The sequence below is a fragment of the Schistocerca cancellata genome, chromosome 3 (assembly GCF_023864275.1).
Source record: "Schistocerca cancellata isolate TAMUIC-IGC-003103 chromosome 3, iqSchCanc2.1, whole genome shotgun sequence".
NCBI classification, from domain to species: Eukaryota; Metazoa; Arthropoda; class Insecta; order Orthoptera; family Acrididae; genus Schistocerca; species Schistocerca cancellata.
In genome coordinates, this window is record NC_064628.1 from 30,756,608 (window position 1) to 30,777,680 (window position 21,073).

Genomic DNA, 21,073 nt, shown 5'->3' on the forward strand with positions numbered 1-21,073 from the left:
TTTATATTCCTATTAACTTCCATATTCAGGGATGCTGCAACGGCCTTATGATCACTGATTCCCTGTTCTGCACTTACAGAGTCGAAAAGTTCGGGTCTGTTTGTTATCAGTAGGTCCAAGATGTTATCTCCACGAGTTGGTTCTCTGTTTAATTGCTCGAGGTAATTTTCGGATAGTGCACTCAGTATAATGTCACTCGATGCTCTGTCCCTACCACCCATCCTAAACATCTGAGTGTCCCAGTCTATATCTGGTAAATTGAAATCTCCACCTAAGACTATAACATGCTGAGAAAATTTATGTGAAATGTATTCCAAATTTTCTCTCAGCTGTTCTGCCACTAATGCTGCTGAGTCGGGGGGTCGGTAAAAAGAGCCAATTATTAACCTAGCTCGGTTGTTGAGTGTAACCTCCACCCATAATAATTCACAGGAGCTATCCACTTCTACTTCACTACAGGATAAACTACTGCTAACAGCAACGAACACTCCACCACCAGTTGCATGCAATCTATCCTTTCTAAACACCGTCTGTATGTTTGTAAAAATTTTGGCAGAATTTATCTCTGGCTTCAGCCAGCTTTCTGTACCTATAACGATTTCAGCTTCGGTGCTTTCTATCAGCGCTTGAAGTTCCGGTACTTTACCAACGCAATATTACTTTGAAGGCATCAACTATTGTGGCCTAATTTCAGCAAGATCATGCTCATCTAGACGTAAAAAGAAATCTGTAAGACTTCTATGATGATTATTTCTGTCATTCATCAGTTTTTCACTTCTGATAATGTTTGTTAGTGCAAAAATTGCAAACCTGCACCATGTAAGTCCCCCTATAATTAACTGTCTAACTCAGTTTAAGATCAGAAGAAAGTAAGGGCTTACCCCTTCAAACTGAGCACTACAGATTGAGGTAGTTTTACCTTAATCCTCATGATTGTCAGTGTGAGTCAATTAGCTCTAGTCATAATTTGTTGTATAGTATTTACTTTACAAAAGTAGTCCACCTGTCACTTGATGCATAATTTCAGGCTTCCCAACATGGCAGTCATGAGTTTGCCATCTTCACATGGTGCTGATGACTAAATGTCTTCATGTGGATACCTTCTTTATATATCTGCAGCCCCAGCAGCCTGGTGTGGCTGGAAGAACAATCTCAGGGCATGAAACATAGTCCTCAGCTGCTGTCTCATTGTGTTTTAAGACACTGCTTAAACAGAGGAGGCATGCTTCATGGTATTTTATTAGGATGCAGTCCTAGACAGCATTGGCCTGTTGCTCACCTTGGTCCGATCATAATTCATTCTACGTCCTGTGGAGAGGCAGCAATCCGCAAAAGCTGACTTTTTTGGCTGCTGCCTATTGTTGTGGCACCTGTGCAATCTGGGTTGTCTGACCTATGTACATTTCCCCACACTGACATGGGATGCAGCACATTCCCAGTTTCAGAGGCTCAGTTCATCTTCCATAGAGCTCTCTAAGGCTATGTTCCTTTGCAGTGGACAGAACACATATTTGACATTGTCTCTGCAAAGAATTATTCCAATTTTAGTGGCTATGTTTCTGATGTAAGGTATGAACACCCATGCTATATGTTTTTTTTTTCTTTTTCCTCTACTGCAACATTAGGCATAGTCTCCTTCAGTTTCAAGACACACCAAATCTAGCAGTTGTAGTAGCCATTGTTCTGGATAACTGACTGTAAGTAGTTAAACCTCTTTAGTATACTTTCTTGACTGGAAATTCCATGTGACCTGTATACTAGTGTACTTAGGACACCTTCGTATTGCAATGGGTAGTGACAGCTGGAGGCTGGTGGCCTTGCAGCAGTGATAAAACTGCTTCCTGTCAGATCACCAAAGTTAAGTGCTGTCAGGCTTTTCTAGCATGATCATTTGGGTTTGCTGAGTGATGTCAGCAAGCATGATGCACTCAGCCCTTGTGAGACCAATTGAGGAGCTACTTGACTGGAAATTAGCAGCTCTGGTCACAAAAACTGACAGCAGCCAGGAGAGCAGTGTGCTGACCATATGCCCCCCTATATCTGCATCCAGTGACACCTGTCGGCTGAGGAAGACACGGCAGTCAGTTGGTACCCTTGAGCTTTTAGAGGTCTGTTCAGATGGACTTATGACAGCTGAAGATGTTCAAGGACAAATCTCAAGTAATTGACTTTCAATAAATGTTATACCATAGCACACCATTTGGTCTCCATTTAACCAGCAGTCAAGAAATAGGAGATGTTTGTTTATCTCCACATCTACTTAGCCTGTGCCATCTGCATGACACCACCTATCTGGGTACCCATGAGCAGTTCATGAATGTATAGTTTGATACAACCCACATATACAAAGGCCCCTTTCATGATAGGATTGGTGGAAAATGATATGTATATGAATAATATGAAATGAGAAAAAGCATAACCCTTCAAGAAGACAATGGACAGAAGCAAAAAGATAATCTGACTAAAACAGAATACATGAATTAATGGTGTATGAACGAAACTGATGAATTGTGGTAAGAAATGATTTCTGTTCCAGCAAATTCCTTCACATGCTCTTACAACAACAAAATGTATACATGTAGGGCTTTAAACACTTTTTAGTATATTGTGAGAGCAACTAATGAAAAAAAGCAACCCCTCACTACCTGGTACATTTCAATCCCTAGTCACCTTTCTGACTTGTTCATACATGTATCTGATCAAACTACTGCTTTTGTTTTTATTTAAGATCTGTTTTTAATAAACGTAGTGTAATAAATTTGATTTGCAGTGCTTGGTGCAATGTTCATTGGATACAAATATCAATGCAGTACCCATGAAACAACTGAAGTAAAGAATGATGTTCAAGAAAATGTGATATTTCACGCTGATGAAGGAGGAGGGAAAGACGACACAGTCTCCTGTAGCATGAAAGAATTGAAAATATATGTTGACAAGATTGGGCCTACAGAATCAGTGGAAATGCACAGTATGTACAAAACCTCTAAGATTTTTAGATGTCACATGTAATTTCTATTCTACAGAAGTGTCAGACTTTTTTTGTAGCCAATGCATATAATTAGTTTTCTAGAAAAATGTGGTTTTATCTGCAAAGTTAACAAACTTATGCTGTGCTCTAATAATCTATTCCTTAATTCTAAGAAATTAAATGTATACAAAAATTAAATTTATACTAACATCCCCATTCATGTCACAGTCCAACTCTAACTTATTCAGCTGATTTTAAACTTATCTCCTCCTGCCTTGTAACCATGGCTTACCCACAACTTCAACTTGTTTAAAGGCATCACCTACAGTCACATCTACTGCACTGCATTGCGCACTAAAGACTGCGACTTCCTATGCCATTCCACTCAAACGCCATCTAGGTGAATCTTTACTAGCTACTCATAGTTCTAAATCCTGTGCCTTGTTCAGATTTACTGATGATGATCTAGTCCCAGATTAAGGACAACAGACCCTCATTAACACATTTTCTCTCATCGTTCACCTTCTCCCATCAGGTCAGTGAGCTTCCTAGACATGGACACCCATATCAGTGATGAGTACATAAGAACCTACACTCACACTAAAGCCAGTCACAAGCAATACTTGTAACCTACCTCTGTGGCCAAGGTCACTAATACACACTTGTACAGTGGTGCTTGACCTGGGGCTATGACAGTTTGAATCCTGGTGGTGTAAAAATTTTTCATCATCAGCATTTGGCTGGCAAGGCAAGGAGAGGTGGTGGTGCAAAGCTCCTGAACATCAGACTTTGTACCAATGTCCTTGTTTAAATACCAAACTTCTCCACAGTGTCTCATGAAGCGAGGGTATGTGACACTGTTGATGATGATCTGTCCTTCGAATGGGGAAGTTAAGATCAGTGGCCTCCTTGGTGCTATTCACGAAGAGTAGGCTATGTGCAAGCACTGGGTTTCACCCTCTACCTTCTCTATTCATCACCATCATCATCATCATCATATAATACGAACGTTACACTACATTCAATACAAACACACACACACACACACACACACACACACACACACACACACATGTACATGTAGTATTACAAATACTGCAATGGAGCATGTTGCAAATAAATTCAAAAAATTGCCTGTATTTCAGCAGCTACCAACTATTAAGCACTAAAAAATATAGACCAGTCACCCACAGATGCACTAAGTGCAGTAACAAAGGATCATCCTCCTAGTATGCTGAAAGTTTTACAAAGGCCTTTGCATATTGACATTACTCTTCTCATCTTGTCCGAAAAGAGATTACCCCATATCATATCCATATGTTCATTCCATATTCACTGTACACCTGCTGACCAACCACAAAAACCGAGCGGGGTGGCGCAGTGGTTAGACACTGGACTCGCATTCGGGAGGACGACTGTTCAATCCCACGTCCGGCCATCCTGATTTAGGTTTTCCGTGATTTTCCTACATCACTCCAGGCAAATGCCGGGATGGTTCCTCTGAAAGGGCATGGCCGACTTCCTTCCCAATCCTTCCCTAATCCGATGAGACCGATGAGCATGCTGTCTGGTCTCCTTCCCCAAAACCAACCAACCACAAAATAGCCCCTTCTTCATCACCACTATCCACCAAGGACTGGGAAACTGAATTACATTGTCTGACTATCCCTTTAAATGAACATATCCTCCCCATTATCCTTCCTACATCTTTCAAAACAATATTCTATCATGCACACATCATACATAACATTCATAGCCATCTATATGCCTACCCAGCTTTAAGCTCCCAGTCCAAACTGTCATATCCTGGGGAAGACAGCTGAAAGACCTGTGCCAAACATCAATACACCACTCGTATTCCAGCCCTTGTGCTAGCATTGCCTATGGCATTGGAGTTAGGGCAATGTGCACAAGCAGCCACAATACCTATGAACTTTAAAGCACTAAGTGCACTTGGTTACATCAATATGGCCACAAACCAATAATATAGCCAGATGTATTACCATCGATAAGTTGTGGTGGAGGAGCAACTAACATCATCTACTTGCAAAGAAAATTGCTCTGCTTCTTAACAGCCTACGCCATCTGCAACTTGTGAAAATAAAAACTATACCTGCAACATACCCTCTGTTGCTGTGACTCAGCTGCCACCTGTCTCCATCATTCCCTGCCCTCTACCCAACCCTGTTCCCTATCCCATTTCCTTGTTATTTCACCCCCTTGCCCTCAAACCAGCCTCACACCCTTCTTATTACTTTTTACTGCATTGTGGTCATATATATCATCCTTTCCTTATTTTGTTTTCTTACTTCAATTGCTTCACTATCCCTGTATACTATTCCCACAATGTTTCACACACCAGCCCCTACCCTGCCCCCAGAATATCCATAATTCTTTCACAATATATGATTCTTCCTAAACCCTTTCCCTGCCATTTCTTCCTCTTCTCTAAAACCACATCTTTTACACGTCTATATCATCCACACCTCACTTTAATCAGGCAGCAATGCTGAGAAGAAACAATAGCTGTGTGTGTGTGTGTGTGTGTGTGTGTGTGTGTGAGAGAGAGAGAGAGAGAGAGAGAGAGAGAGAGAGTAACATTATTACAATAATGCTGAAACAAATATATGTTATGGAGTACAAATACCATTTCTTCAATACAAAATAATATGCTATCCTCTCAAATTTCATTTTCTTTTTGCAGAATTTTCAGAGATTCAACAGAATTCTGAAGAAATATTAAAAAATATAATAGAAAAACACAAAAGAGAAATTGATATGAAAATACTCTCTGACAATTTGGACCACACATGTTGCTATGATTTTGAAGGCATTGCAGAAGCTTCTAGTTCTTTATCCTCTTTGACCACAGGTACACAATTAATTTTAAATGTTTTAGCAGACGGTGGCAAATATTGAAATTATGCAGGGATGACTCAGTACTCACCCTCACAGCTCTACTTCCACTAGTAGCTGTCTTACTTTCCAGATTTTACTGAAGTTTACTTGCTTACTTATCAGACTAGCACTCCTGGAAGAAAGGGTGTTGCAGGTAAATGGCTAGACATAGCTAGGGAATTCTTTTCATAATGAATCTTTCACTCTGCAGTGGAGTGTACACTGTTTTCAAACTTCCTGGCAGATTTACATACTGGACCAGGACTCGAACAGGGACTAGTTCTTTCTAACTGAACTATCCAGGCATGACTCAGACCTGCCCTCTCAGATTCACTTCTGCCAGTACCTCTCTCCTACCTCCCAGACATCACAGAAGTTCTCCTGCATATCACTGCCAAGTAAAAGATTCATTCTCGAAACAATTCCCTAGGCTATGATTAAGTCATTTATCTACAGTATCCTTTCTTCCAGGAGTATTAGTCCAAAAGGTATGTAGGAGAACATCTGCAAAATTTGAAAGACAGGAGAGGAGCTGGTGGCAGTAGAGCTGTTAGTGTTGTTTGTGACTTTTACCTAGATAACTCAGTCAGTAATAATGTTATGCAGGAAAGGCAAGGTTCCCAGTCAAATCCTGGACTGGCACACCGTTTTTATCTGCCAGAAATGTTCAATATAATACAGATTCTGTGGTGGGTGAAAGAGTCATTACTGAACTTATAGCTTTTTTCTGCAAAATGATAAAGAATTGAAATTGTAAAACTTAACACAACTAAGTGTCATTTCAGTGTCTGAGTTACAAACTCCCCCCCCCCCTCTTGTGTGACAGTCAGCCCTGGTAGATAACGTATTTAAAAGGTTATAGTAGCATGCCACAATGTATACGTGTAAAAATCTCAGTTCATCACAATGACATCAAGACAATTGAAACTGAAAAAGTTATTTTCATTTTTTTTCAGCAACAAAGGATTATTTTACCTTCTTTATAGCTTTATAACAAGGAAGTTGGTAGATTTGTTAATAGTAAATTTTCTCTTTTCACTTCATGTGTCTCTTCTAATCCTATTCAAATATTGTTTTAGTAGATCACTAAAATTATCGCTGTCCAAGGACAAAACGTTTATTTCCAATGTCAGATATCTATAGATAACCTAAGATGACTTGAGTTACAATTTCAGTGTGTGTGTGTGTGTGTGTGTGTGTGTGTGTGTGTGTGTGTGTGAGTGACTGACTGAGTGTGAGTGCTGAAAAGCAGTAGAAAAGATTAAGGGAACTACCACTATACACAACTGAGTTGGTTACAGGTTTCTATAAAATATATCGAATCGATTGAGCGACTTTGAACCAAATGCCATTCTACATCACAACCAGCAGGGAGCATATAAATTGTACCCTTACTTTGATACATTTTATTTAGTACCATGTTGCACCTATTTAGGAATATATGTTCCTCTTGGGTATTGAGTATGAGTGACTGGATTGAATATATCTTGGTAGACAGTTAATCATGTTATGGTGGAGTGAGAAACAGCAAAGCCAGAAAAGTGAGATGTGATAGGACAGTGTAGTTCATTGAAATCTGACACTGTCAAACAAAAGCATTTGAGAATGAGATTTTCACTCTGCAGCAGAGTGTGCACTGATATGAAACTTCCTGGCAGATTAAAACTGTGTGCCCGATCGAGACTCGAACTCGGGACCTTTGCCTTTCGCGGGCAAGTGCTCTACCATCTGAGCTACCAAAGCACGACTCACGCCCAGTACTCACAGCTTTACTTCTGCCAGTACCTCATCTCCTACCTTCCAAACTTTACAGAAGCTCCTCTGCGAACCTTGCAGAACTAGCACTCCTGAAAGAAAGGATATTGCGGAGACATGGCTTAGCCATAGCCTGAGGGATGTTTCCAGAATGAGATTTTCACTCTGCAGCGGAGTGTGCGCTGATATGAAACTTCCTGGCAGATTAAAACTGTGTGCCCAACCGAGACTCGAACTCGGGACCTTTGCCTTTCGTGGGCAAGTGCTCTACCATCTGAGCTACCGAAGCACGACTCACGCCCGGTACTCACAGCTTTACTTCTGCCAGTACCTCATCTCCTACCTTCCAAACTTTACAGAAGCTCTCCTGCGAACCTTGCAGAACTAGCACTCCTGAAAGAAATGATATTGCGGAGACATGGCTTAGCCACAGCCTGATCTGCCAGGAAGTTTCATATCAGCGCACACTCAGCTGCAGAGTGAAAATCTCATTCTGGAAACATCCCTCAGGCTGTGGCTAAGCCATGTCTCCGCAATATCCTTTCTTTCAGGAGTGCTAGTTCTGCAAGGTTCACAGGAGAGCTTCTGTAAAGTTTGGAAGGTAGGAGACGAGGTACTGGCAGAAGTAAAGCTGTGAGTACCGGGTGTGAGTCGTGCTTCGATAGCTCAGATGGTAGAGCACTTGCCCATGAAATGCAAAGGTTCCGAGTTTGAGTCTCGGTCGGGCACACAGTTTTAATCTGCTAGGAAGTTTCAAAAGCATTTGATCTATTTTAAGAACAACCTTTTAATTGCAAATGTCTTAATTGGAAGAAGATAAGAGCCAACCTGCAAATGGTGATCCCTGGCAGCTACACTGAACATTTACTGTGTATCTCTGTTGTTTCATTTTATGGTCCCCTGCTGAGAAAAGGGGTAGCGCGCATGTGCACACATACACATACACATACACATACACACACACACACACACACACACACACACACACACACACACACACACATGCACCCAACCCCCATCCCCGTGCACACACACACGTATTTACCTATTTTTTTCCTTATGCTTGATTCCTTCAGTCTTTGTAAATTTGTGTGTTCCCTTATTACAGTAGTGAAATAATATGTTTGTTTCATTTCATCACACAAGTGGTCCCTGTCTATCAAAGTTTCTTTCAGTACTAAACAATGGAAAGTCCAGGTTGGAATATTAGCAGTTATGGAAAGGAGAGATTGATACCATAAAGATGCAGCACTGAGCTGCAGACAGCTACAGCAAAAAGACCGTTACACATAGCTTTTGACCAAAGCCTTCCTTCAGAAAAGGAAGGAAAATGCACACATTCACATAAGCAGGCACAACTCATGTACACATGACTGCTAACTTTGACAGCTCTGGGCAGGTAGCAACTGTTGCATTGAACAACGAAAGCAACAACCTGGACTGGTGCAGGGAAGCAGGCCGGATGGTTGGGTATGGATGCAGGAAAGAAGAGCGCTATCTGGTGCACTGTGCAGTGACTAGAAGATGGTAGGTCAAAGCTGCTAGGAGACTGCGAGAAGCAGAGAAAACGAGAGGAGCAGAAAGAAAAAAGACTGGTGGGTGCATTGGCAGAGAGCAATGCAAAAAATGGCTCTAAGCACTATGGGACTTAACATCTGAGGTCTCAGTCCCGTAGACTTAGAACTACTTGAACCTAACTAACCTAAGGACATCACACATATCCATGCCCGGGGCAGGATTCGAACCTGCGACCGTAGTAGCAGTGCGGTTCTGGAGTGGAGCACCTGGAACTGCTTGGCCAGAGAGAGCATTGCACAATGAGGGTGAGGGGGCATGAATTGGAAGGTGGTGATAGGAAAGAGGGAGCAGAAACTCCTTGGGTGGATGGGGTGTGGATAGGATGTTGCCTTAGGATGAGGCCAGGATAATTTCTGGAGAGGAGAATCTGTTGTACGGATATTTCCCATCTGCTTTGTCCAGAAAAGCTGGTGGTGGATGGAATGATCCAGATGGCCCAGGTTGTAAAGCAGCCACTGAAGTTAAGCTTGTCATGTACAGCTGCATGTTGTGCCACATGGTGGTCCACTTTGCTCTTGGCCACACTCAAAAAAAAAAAATAAATAAATAAATAAATAAATAAAATTTAAAAAAATTGTGTTCATTCATCCTGGTGGACAGCTCGTTGGTGGTCATACCAACATAAAAAGCTGTGCAGTGACTGCAGTAGAGCTGGTACATGTCACTACTGCTTTCACATATGACCCAAACTCTAATTCGGTATGATAAGCCTGTGACAGGACTGAAATACGAAATGCTGGGTGGATGGACTGGGCAGGGTCTTGCACTTGGGTCTTTTACAGGGACATGATCACTGTGGCAAGGGATTGGGCTAGGGAGTTGTATAGGGATGGACTCAGATGTTGCAGAGGTTGGATTGGGTTTGTTTGAGGACATGACACAGGCAGCCTGGTGACTGGGAAACGGTGCACCTGCACTGACAAGGTCTCCCTTGTCCAGTATGCTGAAGGTTTCTCTCTCTCTCTCTCTCTCTCTCTCTCTCTCTCTCTCTCTCTCTCTCTCTCTCTCTCACACACACACACACACACACACACACACACACACACACACACACACACACCACATTATTTGCTGAAAGAAGTAATGTTGGTTAGTGTTTGCAGTGTCTGGAAACTTTGATGATACGATGTTGCACTGAAATTTAGTTAATAACATAAATTATTATTTTGCTCTAAATTGCACATTATATAAAAGAAAAATTAAGATATTAATGTGTAGAAGGCTTTCATGTTAACTATTCCTAGATTTTGTAGTGTATTAGTATGATTCTACATTTGATAGTTTCCTAACTACATTCAAAATTTAGTTCCTTATTCATCTCTTCCAGAGTATGATGGCACAGAAAAGGATTGCAAGGACATCACAAAAATTGCACAAGATGTTACCAGAGTATAATACACACACCTTGGCAGGACCAATAAGTCTTGCACTCAATGTGACACATCTTACAGGGTTGAGTAAGAAACCTGCAGTGGTAGTAGACCAACTTCTCAAAAGTGAGACTAAGGATAGAAGTGTTCTATCATTCACAGACAATTTCTTTGTATACATACTCTCTGATTGCTGCAGTGTTGTGATATTATTTGAAAAAATCAAGACTTAACATATTTTTATAAATAAGAAATGTGAGCATATACATATATTTTTTATCACTGACTTGTTGATATAACATGTGTTTTCTGTTGATGAATGGAGATTTAACTTCTTGTGAAAACAGATTTTTTTACACATAAATAACTGATTGGTACTATTGTCAACTTATCCTTAAAAACAATAAAATTTTTGGATAAGAGTTTCTAAATCTTTTTTTAATGAAAATATGCAATGTAATTACTTTGGTTGTACAGCATTCTTGACTGCTTACACTTGTTTGGCTTCAAAATATTAGTAAAATTTCCCAATACTTTTCCATCATTTAAACAATTTTTTCAACAATAAAACCAAAAACGCAAGTGTTTTCACAATAAAAATTCTTTTAGGAGATTTACTCTCTGCCTTTGTTTTTCACTGACGGCATTTACTGCTATATACAAAGACAGCAATAGGTCTGTGGCCAAGTTAATTCTTGGACATGATAATGTAGATGTGATTAAAAGAAACAAAACTCTTTCAATATAAACAAGTCAGACAGGAATCTTCTGCCACTATTTTTACTGTAGCTGCGATGCAATGGTGTATTACTACATTCAGTTGTCATGTACTCCAGAGAGTAAACACTCCTGATGAATTTTGTAATATCTCTACCTTGTTTTCATGTGCCACCCAACATTTGGTTTTGGCTTATTTGATGGTGTCAGATTTATTTGGGCAAATGACATAAATGTTTTCAGAGCCGACACTAAGGTCTGACAAGATGAATTTGATTAAAATGAGTAAGAATGCTAAAAAATTGTAGAAAAAACACACAAAAACAAACATACTATAAAAGCTTGTCATTCATCAGTTCTTAAAATATTGGAAAAGGAACACAGGAACAAATGTGGCTGCCTGCTTATTAAATAAAAACAGGATGTGACAGTCACTCTGTAACATTCTAAAACCTCCAGCCTAACAGTTTAGGTTTGAGTCTGGAAAATCACAAAATTTTAATATGTATACCACACTCATCTTACCATCAACTAACATAGACAGCAGGTTCTCACTTAAATTTACTCTTGCCCTCTCGTTAGAATATAGAACAGTCTGTTAGAATGTGATGTATTGAAACAAACACTCCATGTGCTCCACAAACTGGCAGGTCCTCACAGGAGCAAGAAGCCATGGGTCAGAGGACAATGGAGACAGGTCAGTGCCATTTCATCCAGCTTCTGCAACCAGAAGGAGGCTTAACACAGACAGATAATTGGTTTCACAGACCGGAGCTTCTTTTCCAACACATTGAAACACTCTGCCCCACAACAGTTTATGACTTTCTGGCTCAACAGTGAGGAAATATTGCATAAGGAGACACCATACATTTCTGCTGTGTGTCCTGACAAGCTCCCTTGGTTGAATTATTATCATACTGGATTCTGACATGTCCTGATACCCAGCAGAATACTGCTTCCTGTCCCTTGTGATGGAGATGCGTCATGGAGTCCATAATCATCTGAGGCATTTTTTTCTGCTGGGTACATCTATGAAATCACTTGGATGGAACTGAGGAAGTCAAAGCAGATGAGAAAATGTCTTATCCACACCAGGGCATTCAGAAACATATAGTTCTGCATTGTAGACCACAACTCACTTGTTGAGCAAATCCTAAGGAGACAGCCAGGGAAGACTACCGACCAGCCTAAAGAACCCCTCGCTTAGATCACTGCGGCAGTGAGCACAGGCAGTGATGGCACGGATGGGTGACAGGTGATGTGCACAACATCTGACAGCCGCTGAGTTGACAGCAGGGTGTAGTGGTGCAGGGGGGGGTGGGGGGGGGCAAACAGCAGGCCGCTACCAGCGGCAAGGGTGGTGCAGTAGCGACGGTGATGAACGAGGGTGGTGTGCTGTGTATGGCAGCAGGCAGCAGTCCAGAACTTGTGACAGACAAGCAGCAGGACAGCGTGTTGTACTGCATCGGTGAAGACACGCCTGATGATGTGCGACATCACTCGGGCTGCATCTCGGGAAACGAGGGGCTGCGTGGCAGAGCAGTGGGTGCAGAGGAGGTATTGGGCAGCACAAAGAGATGCAGCACGGTGTAGTCTCACTGAGTGCGGGTTGGGGGGGGGTGAGCACTCGGGCAGGCAGAGCACATATAGCTATGCACAATGTGCAGCTGCCACATATGATATAGTGCATGCTGAGTACCGTATTTACTCAAATCTAAGCCGCACTCGAATCTAAGCCACACCTGAAAAATGAGACTCGAAATCAAGGAAAAAAAAATTTTCCCGAATCTACGCCACACCTGAAATTTGAGACTCGAAATTCAAGGGGAGAGAAAAGTTTTAGGCCACACCTCCAAATCGAAACAAAGTTCGTCTAATTGTAATATGAGACACAATTTAGGTCGAATGAATGACGATACAGCTGCAGTAGTTTGGTTCGAGTCGTAAGCTTAGCAGTTACGGTTTACCAGGTAGCCATTGCTACGCGTCACGTGCTCCGTCCGTATTTATACAGATATCCTTCCTTTTTCACGTGCTTCGTCTGGTTGGAATTGATTGCTTATTTTTCTTTGATCTGATAAGAGGCGTTTTCTTTGTTATAGGTGTTTACGTCACTCTAAGCTGAAAATGCATTACTGTACTGTGTCATGCATTGTTTGTCGCATTCTCATAGTGCGTGTTTATGGCCTGTCGCCGCTTGCGGCTTGGCTTGCTTTTGTGCGCGCTACCGCCACTTACAAATAAAAAATAGAGAGGAATCGTCTCATTACCGAAACATTTGTTGTTACTTACACCACTGCTTTCTTTGATAATGATCAACAAGAACAAAATAATAGACTGCATATGACAGATGATGTTCTGAACGAAATTTTAGCAAAAATTTTTCTCCGTTTGAAAATCTTTGCAGGAGCCTCTTTAGTTCATTACATTCTGCACAGAAATTAGTCATCTTAGATTTAAAAATCTAGTCAGTTGCCGTGCTTCATTTCTGACTGTATCACTATTAGGCATAAGAATAATACGAATATAAACATGACATGATATGTATATTCTTCCGCGTTTGCTGTTGTCTCACTCTAGTTTTGTAGTTTATTAGGCAGACAGGATTTAAATGAGATAGTAGCAAACACGAAACAATACATGGCAAAATGTTTATATTCATATTAATCTTATGGCGAAGAGAATACTGCATGTGATTCACAATTCATGAAAGTTCCTATTAGCAACCATCTCTTCTCACAGGTAGGAAAAAATTCAGAAATTAGAGTTGGCCATATTGACAAACATCCCAAACAGTCTTGCCAGTCGGATTTTCGTAGTACATTGAAATGCTGCTACATTCGAAGATCAACAACTGAGAATTTGCATTTACTTCGTTGGATAATGTACCAAAATGCAGTGGTCGAAACTCTGGGCGGAGGAAAAAGGCTCGTCTTCCACTTTTTCTTTTTTTTTTTTTTTTTTAATTTATTTACTGACGCAGAGATTTTGGTGCCAGTATTTATCTTTGTGCCTACAAAGCATGCCTGTGTAGCGCTACATATATTCGACGGCAGAAGTTAGTTGTGGCGGCACCCACCAACATTTTTCAGAACTCCCGTTTGCTTTGCACTCGATTCTAAGCCGCACGCGGGTTTTTGGATTACAAAAACTGGAAAAAAAGTGCGGCTTAGATTCGAGTAAATACGGTAAGTGCAGATGCTGCTGTTGCTGTTATCTTCCAGACACCCTTGTGAGAAGCTGGCTGGCACGGTTGCAGGGCATGGCATCGAGTCTGGAGGTCTGGAGGAGCATTGTCTGAGGCTCTGTCTGGTGGCAGTGGTGAGGTAGTGGGTTCAGATCAGGCACTACACGCTCAGTATCGGGCTCCACGTGCTAAAAGGCAGGAGCAGGAGGAGAAACAAATGGGAGAGAGGTCCCAGGTGCCAGCTGACGATTCAGCAGCACTGGCGGGGGCGGGGTAAAGGAAAGGGGTGGTGTCGGTAGTGGCTTCAGCAGTGGCATCAGTGGCAGACACAGAGACCTGGACTGTCAGTGGACATCGTTGAGAGTGAGCGTGTAAGCTGGCTTTAATCTATTGAAGGACACAATGGAAGGGGTGCCATGGAGATGCATGGTAAATGTTTTGTCATTTAATTGTGAAATGAGGTGAGAACCTGAGTATTGTGGACAGAGTGGGGGCATTTATGTGTAGCATTACATGAGTGTACAACACTAGGTCACGGTGTACAAAAGTCTTGCCCTCACCGTGGCACTGTGGAGGCATCAGTCAGAGCCAGGCCATACTGTGTTGAAGCTGCTGGACACAAGCAAGGACATGGGTTGTAGCATGAGAGTCTGCAGCTCAATAAGGTCGCCTGGTAGGGGTAGGGGCTGCATGTAAACCAGGTCTGTGGCAGATGCTTCCAGGTCGGCTTGTAGGCCACCCACAAACCTAACGGTGTATCCTCCCCCTCACTTATCGACCTTAATGACAGTGAAAAATTAAACCGCGTGTACCTAATGGAAATTTGGGAAAAGCAATCGTCACCGAAGTTAATCTGTCGGTAAAGAGGGAGGAAAGGGTTACATCTAAATGAAAGGAAAAATGCTAATGAAACAGGTGGAAATTAATTTTGAAAAGGGGTAAAGTTAATAAAGAAAGTAAATGTGCGGCCGTTACGTTAGCAATCAACTAGCAGTAATTAGATGTTTGAGATTTGGGGGAAATTACGGTCGCCAGTCCAAAGGACAATTGCTATAGTAACTGAAAAAGAAAGGTTATTACACATATAATTAGCACTAGAAGCGTGGCAACTGAAGGTTGACACGTGTAGTGTGAAAACTGAAAGTTTGTCAGAAGTAATAAATTTCATTACACTCTGACTTAATTTAGCAAAAGAATTAATAAAACCAAAAATCGAAGTTAATTTAGTGACTGAAGTTAATAGTGAGCTTTCTTTCTGAAGCACATCAAAATTCAGTAAAATGCGGTTAGTCTTGGACTACCTCAACAATCATTTCAAAAGCTACTTGAATCTACGCAATTTAGAAACAAGAGATTTAACTTTGAACTTGAATTAAATGATTCTGAACAATTAACAATAGTAAAATTTAGTACGTACCAAGCTGAGCTGCAGGCACAGGTAAGCTAAAATACGGTAACAAAACTCGCACTCTTAATTTGTGCTTGTGTAATCTAAATATTGTATCCAGCTATGAATACTTTAACTGAACTTTGAAATTAAAGCAGTGAAACGCTATATTATTATTTTAATGCTGGCGTTTGAATTTCAACGACACTCGGGTTCATTCCGGAAAAGGAAGGGACCCTGCTTGGTAATGCAATTGGGACAATGAGCAACAAAGGTTCATTCTAAGTTGCTGTAATTATAGTTACGAAAATGGCACAGTTTGAAAAGCTGAGGTCTGCCACACAGTTCTAAGACTTTATGTGCTCCCAGTCTTCCTTGTTGGTTGATTGAAGGTTTGAAGCCGTCGATCGAGGAGGTGGCGACAGTCACTCATTGTCGGCCGTCGCTGTTGCAGAAGCTGGATGTTGGCGCGCCTTCTTCTCGACACGGTCACCAGACGAAACGGGCTCTTGATGTGTGCCAGCTAATGCTTCCCGTCCGCAACACCATGTCAGAAACTATCGTCGCAAGTCGAGCGCAATTACATGCTGCCAAACCCCGAAAGCGCGGCAACTCGCGGGAGCTTTACACAACACACCTGCTCCACTCACTACTCCAGCCAGACCCCCTCTCTGCTCAGCCCGCACTCCACGCGACAGAGTTAACACTACCAAAGATCCTACACACTTTCGTTCTTCACACGACCTATCGATGTATTCGTTCGATAGTATAGTTTTCCCTAGGCCAGACCCAGCGTATAAATACAAATAATATTTACGAAACAAACCAATTATACATCGACATAAATGCATAAATATATATATATATACAAATAGTAAAACAATTACAATATGTAAAGACACAGAAATGTCATATATTCAGGTAACAAAAATAAGGAAAAAATTTGCAGTGCAATAGATGGAAATAGGAGGATATGCATTTCCGGAGTTACAACGGGACAAGTGGCAGGGCTGTGGACCACTTTGTGTCATAGCAGATAAGGGCAGATTTTAAAGTATGATAGAAACAATCCACCATGCCATTAGGTGTGGGGTGTTAGATGGTGGTAAAATGAACAAGGGTGCAAGTCTCAGATAGGGTTTTGAATAAATAGGAAGTGAATTGTGGTGGGGCAGCCAAAATGCAAAACCCAGGCATGATAAATGCTGCAGTAACCATTTCAGCCAAAGTGTCTGGGATGGGGATGGCTTCTGGCCAGAATCTAAACTGGTTTATTATTGTGAGAAGATAGCAACAGGTGTCTAGGGATGGCAGGGATCTGATGATTGAATTGTGTGATTGGACTGAAGAGTTACTAGATAACAGAACGCAGCATGTCATTCTCAATGGAGAGAAGTCTTCCGAAGTAAGAGTGATTTCAGGTGTGCTGCAGGGGAGTGTCGTAGGACCGTTGCTATTCACAGTATACATAAATGGCCTTGTGGATGACATCAGAAGTTCACTGAGGATTTTTGTGGATGATGCTGTGGTATATCGAGAGGTTGTAAAATGGAAAATTGTACTGAAATGCAGGAGGATCTGCAGCGAATTGACGCATGGTGCAGGGAATGGCAATTGAATCTCAGTGTAGACAAGTGTAAAATGCTGCGAATACATAGAAAGAAAGATCTCTTATCATTTAGCTACAATATAGCAGGTCAGCAACTGGAAGCAGTTAATTCCATAAATTATCTGGGAGTACGCATTAGGAGTGATTTAAGATGGAATTATCATATAAAGTTGATCGTCGGTAAAGCAGATGCCAGACTGAGATTCATTGGAAGAATCCTAAGGAAATGCAATAAAACAAAGGAAGTAGGTTACAGTACGCTTGTTCGCCCACTGCTTGAATACTGCTCAGCAGTGTGGGATCCGTACCAGATAGGGTTGATAGAAGAGATAGAGAAGATCCAATGGAGAGCAGCGCACTTCGTTACAGGATCATTTAGTAATCGCAAAAGTGTTACGGAGATGATACATAAACTCCAGTGGAAGACTCTGCAGGAGAGACGCTCAGTAGCTCGGTACGGGCTTTTGTTGACGTTTCAAGAACATACCTTCACCGAGGAGTCAAGCAGTATATTGCTCCCTCCTACATATATCTCGTGAAGAGACCATGAGGATAAAATCAGAGAGATTAGAGCCCACACAGAGGCATACTGACAATCCTTCTTTCCACGAACAATACGAGACTGGAATAGAAGGGAGAACCGATAGAGGTACTCAAGGTACCCTCTGCTACACACCGTCAGGTGGCTTGCGGAGTTTGGATGTAGATGTAGATGTAGATGATGTCAGTGTAAATGTTGGAAATCCACTCACTGCTCAGGCATGACACACAGGTGCAGGCCCAAGTGCAACAGTCCCATTGGATGCCAGGACAGAACAAATGTTCCTGGATGAGGGTAGTGGACATGCAGTTGCCAGTTTGTGCCAAGCCATGCAAGCAGTCAAAAGCTGGTTTACAGAAAGTGGGGGGGGGGGGGGGGGGGGGGGGGGAGGCGTGGATGGGATCTTTGGAGCTGACAGTATGTGTGAGGTCAGAAAGTATATCACACTAAATTTGCAGGTCTGTGCCAAGGACCTGGAGGGCAATGTCGCAATTCAGGTTCTGCCTTAACTGAGCTAGTGTGGGATTGGTTGACTGGGCTTTTGTGATGACTTTTTAATCTAACAGATGGCTCAAAGTGCAGGAGCAACTGAGATAGTCAACAAAAATGTTATCAACATCAGCTACTTGGTATATATTGGTAGAAAACTGAGCCATGTACTCCTGCTGATGGAACTGTGATATTTTGGCACCATATTTCTGATGAAACCCTGTCACAAGAGCGTGGTGGTCAGTGAAGATGATAAAAAGAGCGGAAGTTCTTCACTATCTCTTTGATGATGAGCATTTCTTGACTGCACCCAGCCCATTTGTGCTGGATCTCACATAGCCTAGCCCAGAATTGGCGAGGCTGCCAAGTGTACTTGATGCACTGTCAAAGGACCAAGCTGATCGTGAACTGATTCACATCAGTGGTGAGAGCAAGAGAGGTTGAGAGTAGGGATGTGCCAGAAGGGCCACACTGGTGAGGTCATGCTTAGTCCTCTCGAAACTGGTTGTTACAGGTAGGGTGCACAGTACAGGTTTTTTACCCTTCTTATGTCATTACTACAGCTGTGTAAGATTGGGACAGGACAATGGTCAGGAATTGTTCTCACACTGAGCTGCCGATAATCACTACAAGCACGTAGGTCCCATCTTTCTTCATTGCTAAATGAAGTGTGGAGGATCCAGGGCTTTTGGATGGGCAGAGGATTCTACTGTCAGTGGAAGTCTAGATATTTGCCTGTGCAAACCTGTGGTTGCCCTATGGAAGAGAACAGACACAGCAGTGAACCGGTGAGCCTGGAGCACTCATGATGTAGTGCATCATATCATTGTGCAACTTGCAGGTGGTACGAGTGGTGGGTGAGAGGCGGGAATTCGGAAAGGAAATTAGTGAAAGGGCCATTGTAAGAAAGTTGTTTAATGTCAAGGTGACCAGTGGGGTGAGAAGTGCAGGGGGTGGAGTGACCCGACATGCCATCAACTAGGTGACACTGTGCAAGGTCAGGAAGAAGATTGAAATGGGAGATAAAATCTGTGCCATGGATTAGGTCAGTGACATCAGCCAAAGAACCTCTTCATCAAGTCTGGGATGAGGGCAGCAGGTGTGGGGACTGTAGGTAGTGATGATGGAGCCGCTTGTGTCAGTGAGGAGGAAGGGGGATGGGGAGCCAGACAAGGGCAGGAGTTTGCATGGGAAGACGGACAAGTTTGAGCTGCTGTTGATGTTATGAGATAGGCGATAAGTGAGGTGGGGTTACAGTGGTCAAGTGCAAACAGGCACTGAGGAATTGCTGAGAAACTGGGTGTGCCTACTTCCAGTGATTAACTGTGTTTGAATGCCATGGGCACAGTGGTCTGCAGTTGGCAATGTCACTGCTGAAGTGCTAGTGATACCAGCACAAAGGTTCAACATTGCGTGGGTCCTCCAGCTTGCCAGCCCAGTGGGGAATAGTAACACCTGCACAGGTGTGCATTCTGGCAGTCACTGTGGAGATGGTTGGTTGGTTTGGGGGATGAAAGGGACCAGACTGCTACGGTCATCGGTCCCTTTTTCCAAATACAAAGAACACCCACAGAGAATAAAAACAAGGAACAGAATAAATCACAGACGATACAGAACAAGAGAAACTGAGACAAAGACAAGACAAAATGAACTAAAACCACACAGAGTGTGACAGTGGTTGGCCGACCATAGAAATAAAAAAGGAAAAGCCAACCACTTAGAAACACATTAAAAGATCAGTTTAAAATCATAGGCCAAAGGCCAGAATCAACACAAAACAATAAAATAAAACAAACACTCAGATTAAAGAATAAAAACTCCCTGCCCTAATAAAACGTAAAACTAAGGCAGCCATAACAGGGTCATCAGATAAAACGGCAGGGAGCGTATCAGGCAGCGCAAATGTCTGCCTGACCACAGCTAAAAGGGGGCAGGCCAACAGAATGTGGGCCACCGTCAAAGCCGCCCGCAGCGACATACAGGAGGGTCCTCCCGGCGCAGTAAATAACTGTGTGTTAGCCGGGAGTGGCCAATGCGGAGCCGATAAAGGACGACTGAGTCCCTGCGATTGGCTCGCATGGAGGACCGCCACATAGTCGTCGTCTCCTTAATGGCACGGAGTTTACTGGGTGTAATCCGATCGCGCCATTCAGCGTCCCAAAGTGCAAAAACTTTTCGGCGGAGGACTGCCCGCAAATCAGCCTCTGGGAGGCCAACATCCAGAGATGGTTTACTCGTGGCCTCTTTCGCCAGGCGGTCAACATGTTCATTGCCCGGGATACCGACATGACCGGGTGTCCACACGAAGACCACAGAGCGGCCGCAACGCGCAAGAGTATGCAGGGACTCATGGATAGCCATCACCAGACGAGAACGAGGAAAACACTGGTCGAGAGCTCGTAAACCGCTCAGGGAATCGCTACAGATAACGAAGGACTCACCTGAGCAGGAGCGGATATACTCTAGGGCTCGAAAGATGGCGACTAGCTCAGCAGTGTAAACGCTGCAGCCAGCCGCCAAGGACCGTTGTTCGGAATGGTCCCCTAGAGTTTGCGCATACCCGACACGACCAGC

General features: G+C 42.7%; 1 protein-coding gene across 1 annotated transcript in view; it reads left to right on the forward strand.

Annotated features, from left to right (window-relative positions):
* The window catches only part of LOC126175583 (neural-cadherin-like), a 162,374-nt gene extending 151,551 nt beyond the window's left edge, over window positions 1–10,823 (forward strand). Inside the window, exons 17-19 of the mRNA XM_049922443.1 lie at window positions 2,771–2,968; window positions 5,673–5,840; window positions 10,527–10,823. Coding sequence (XP_049778400.1) covers window positions 2,771–2,968; window positions 5,673–5,840; window positions 10,527–10,594 — 434 coding nt within the window. The 3' untranslated portion in view covers window positions 10,595–10,823. The remainder of the gene's footprint in view (window positions 1–2,770; window positions 2,969–5,672; window positions 5,841–10,526) is intronic.
* Window positions 10,824–21,073: the final 10,250 nt, after the last annotated feature.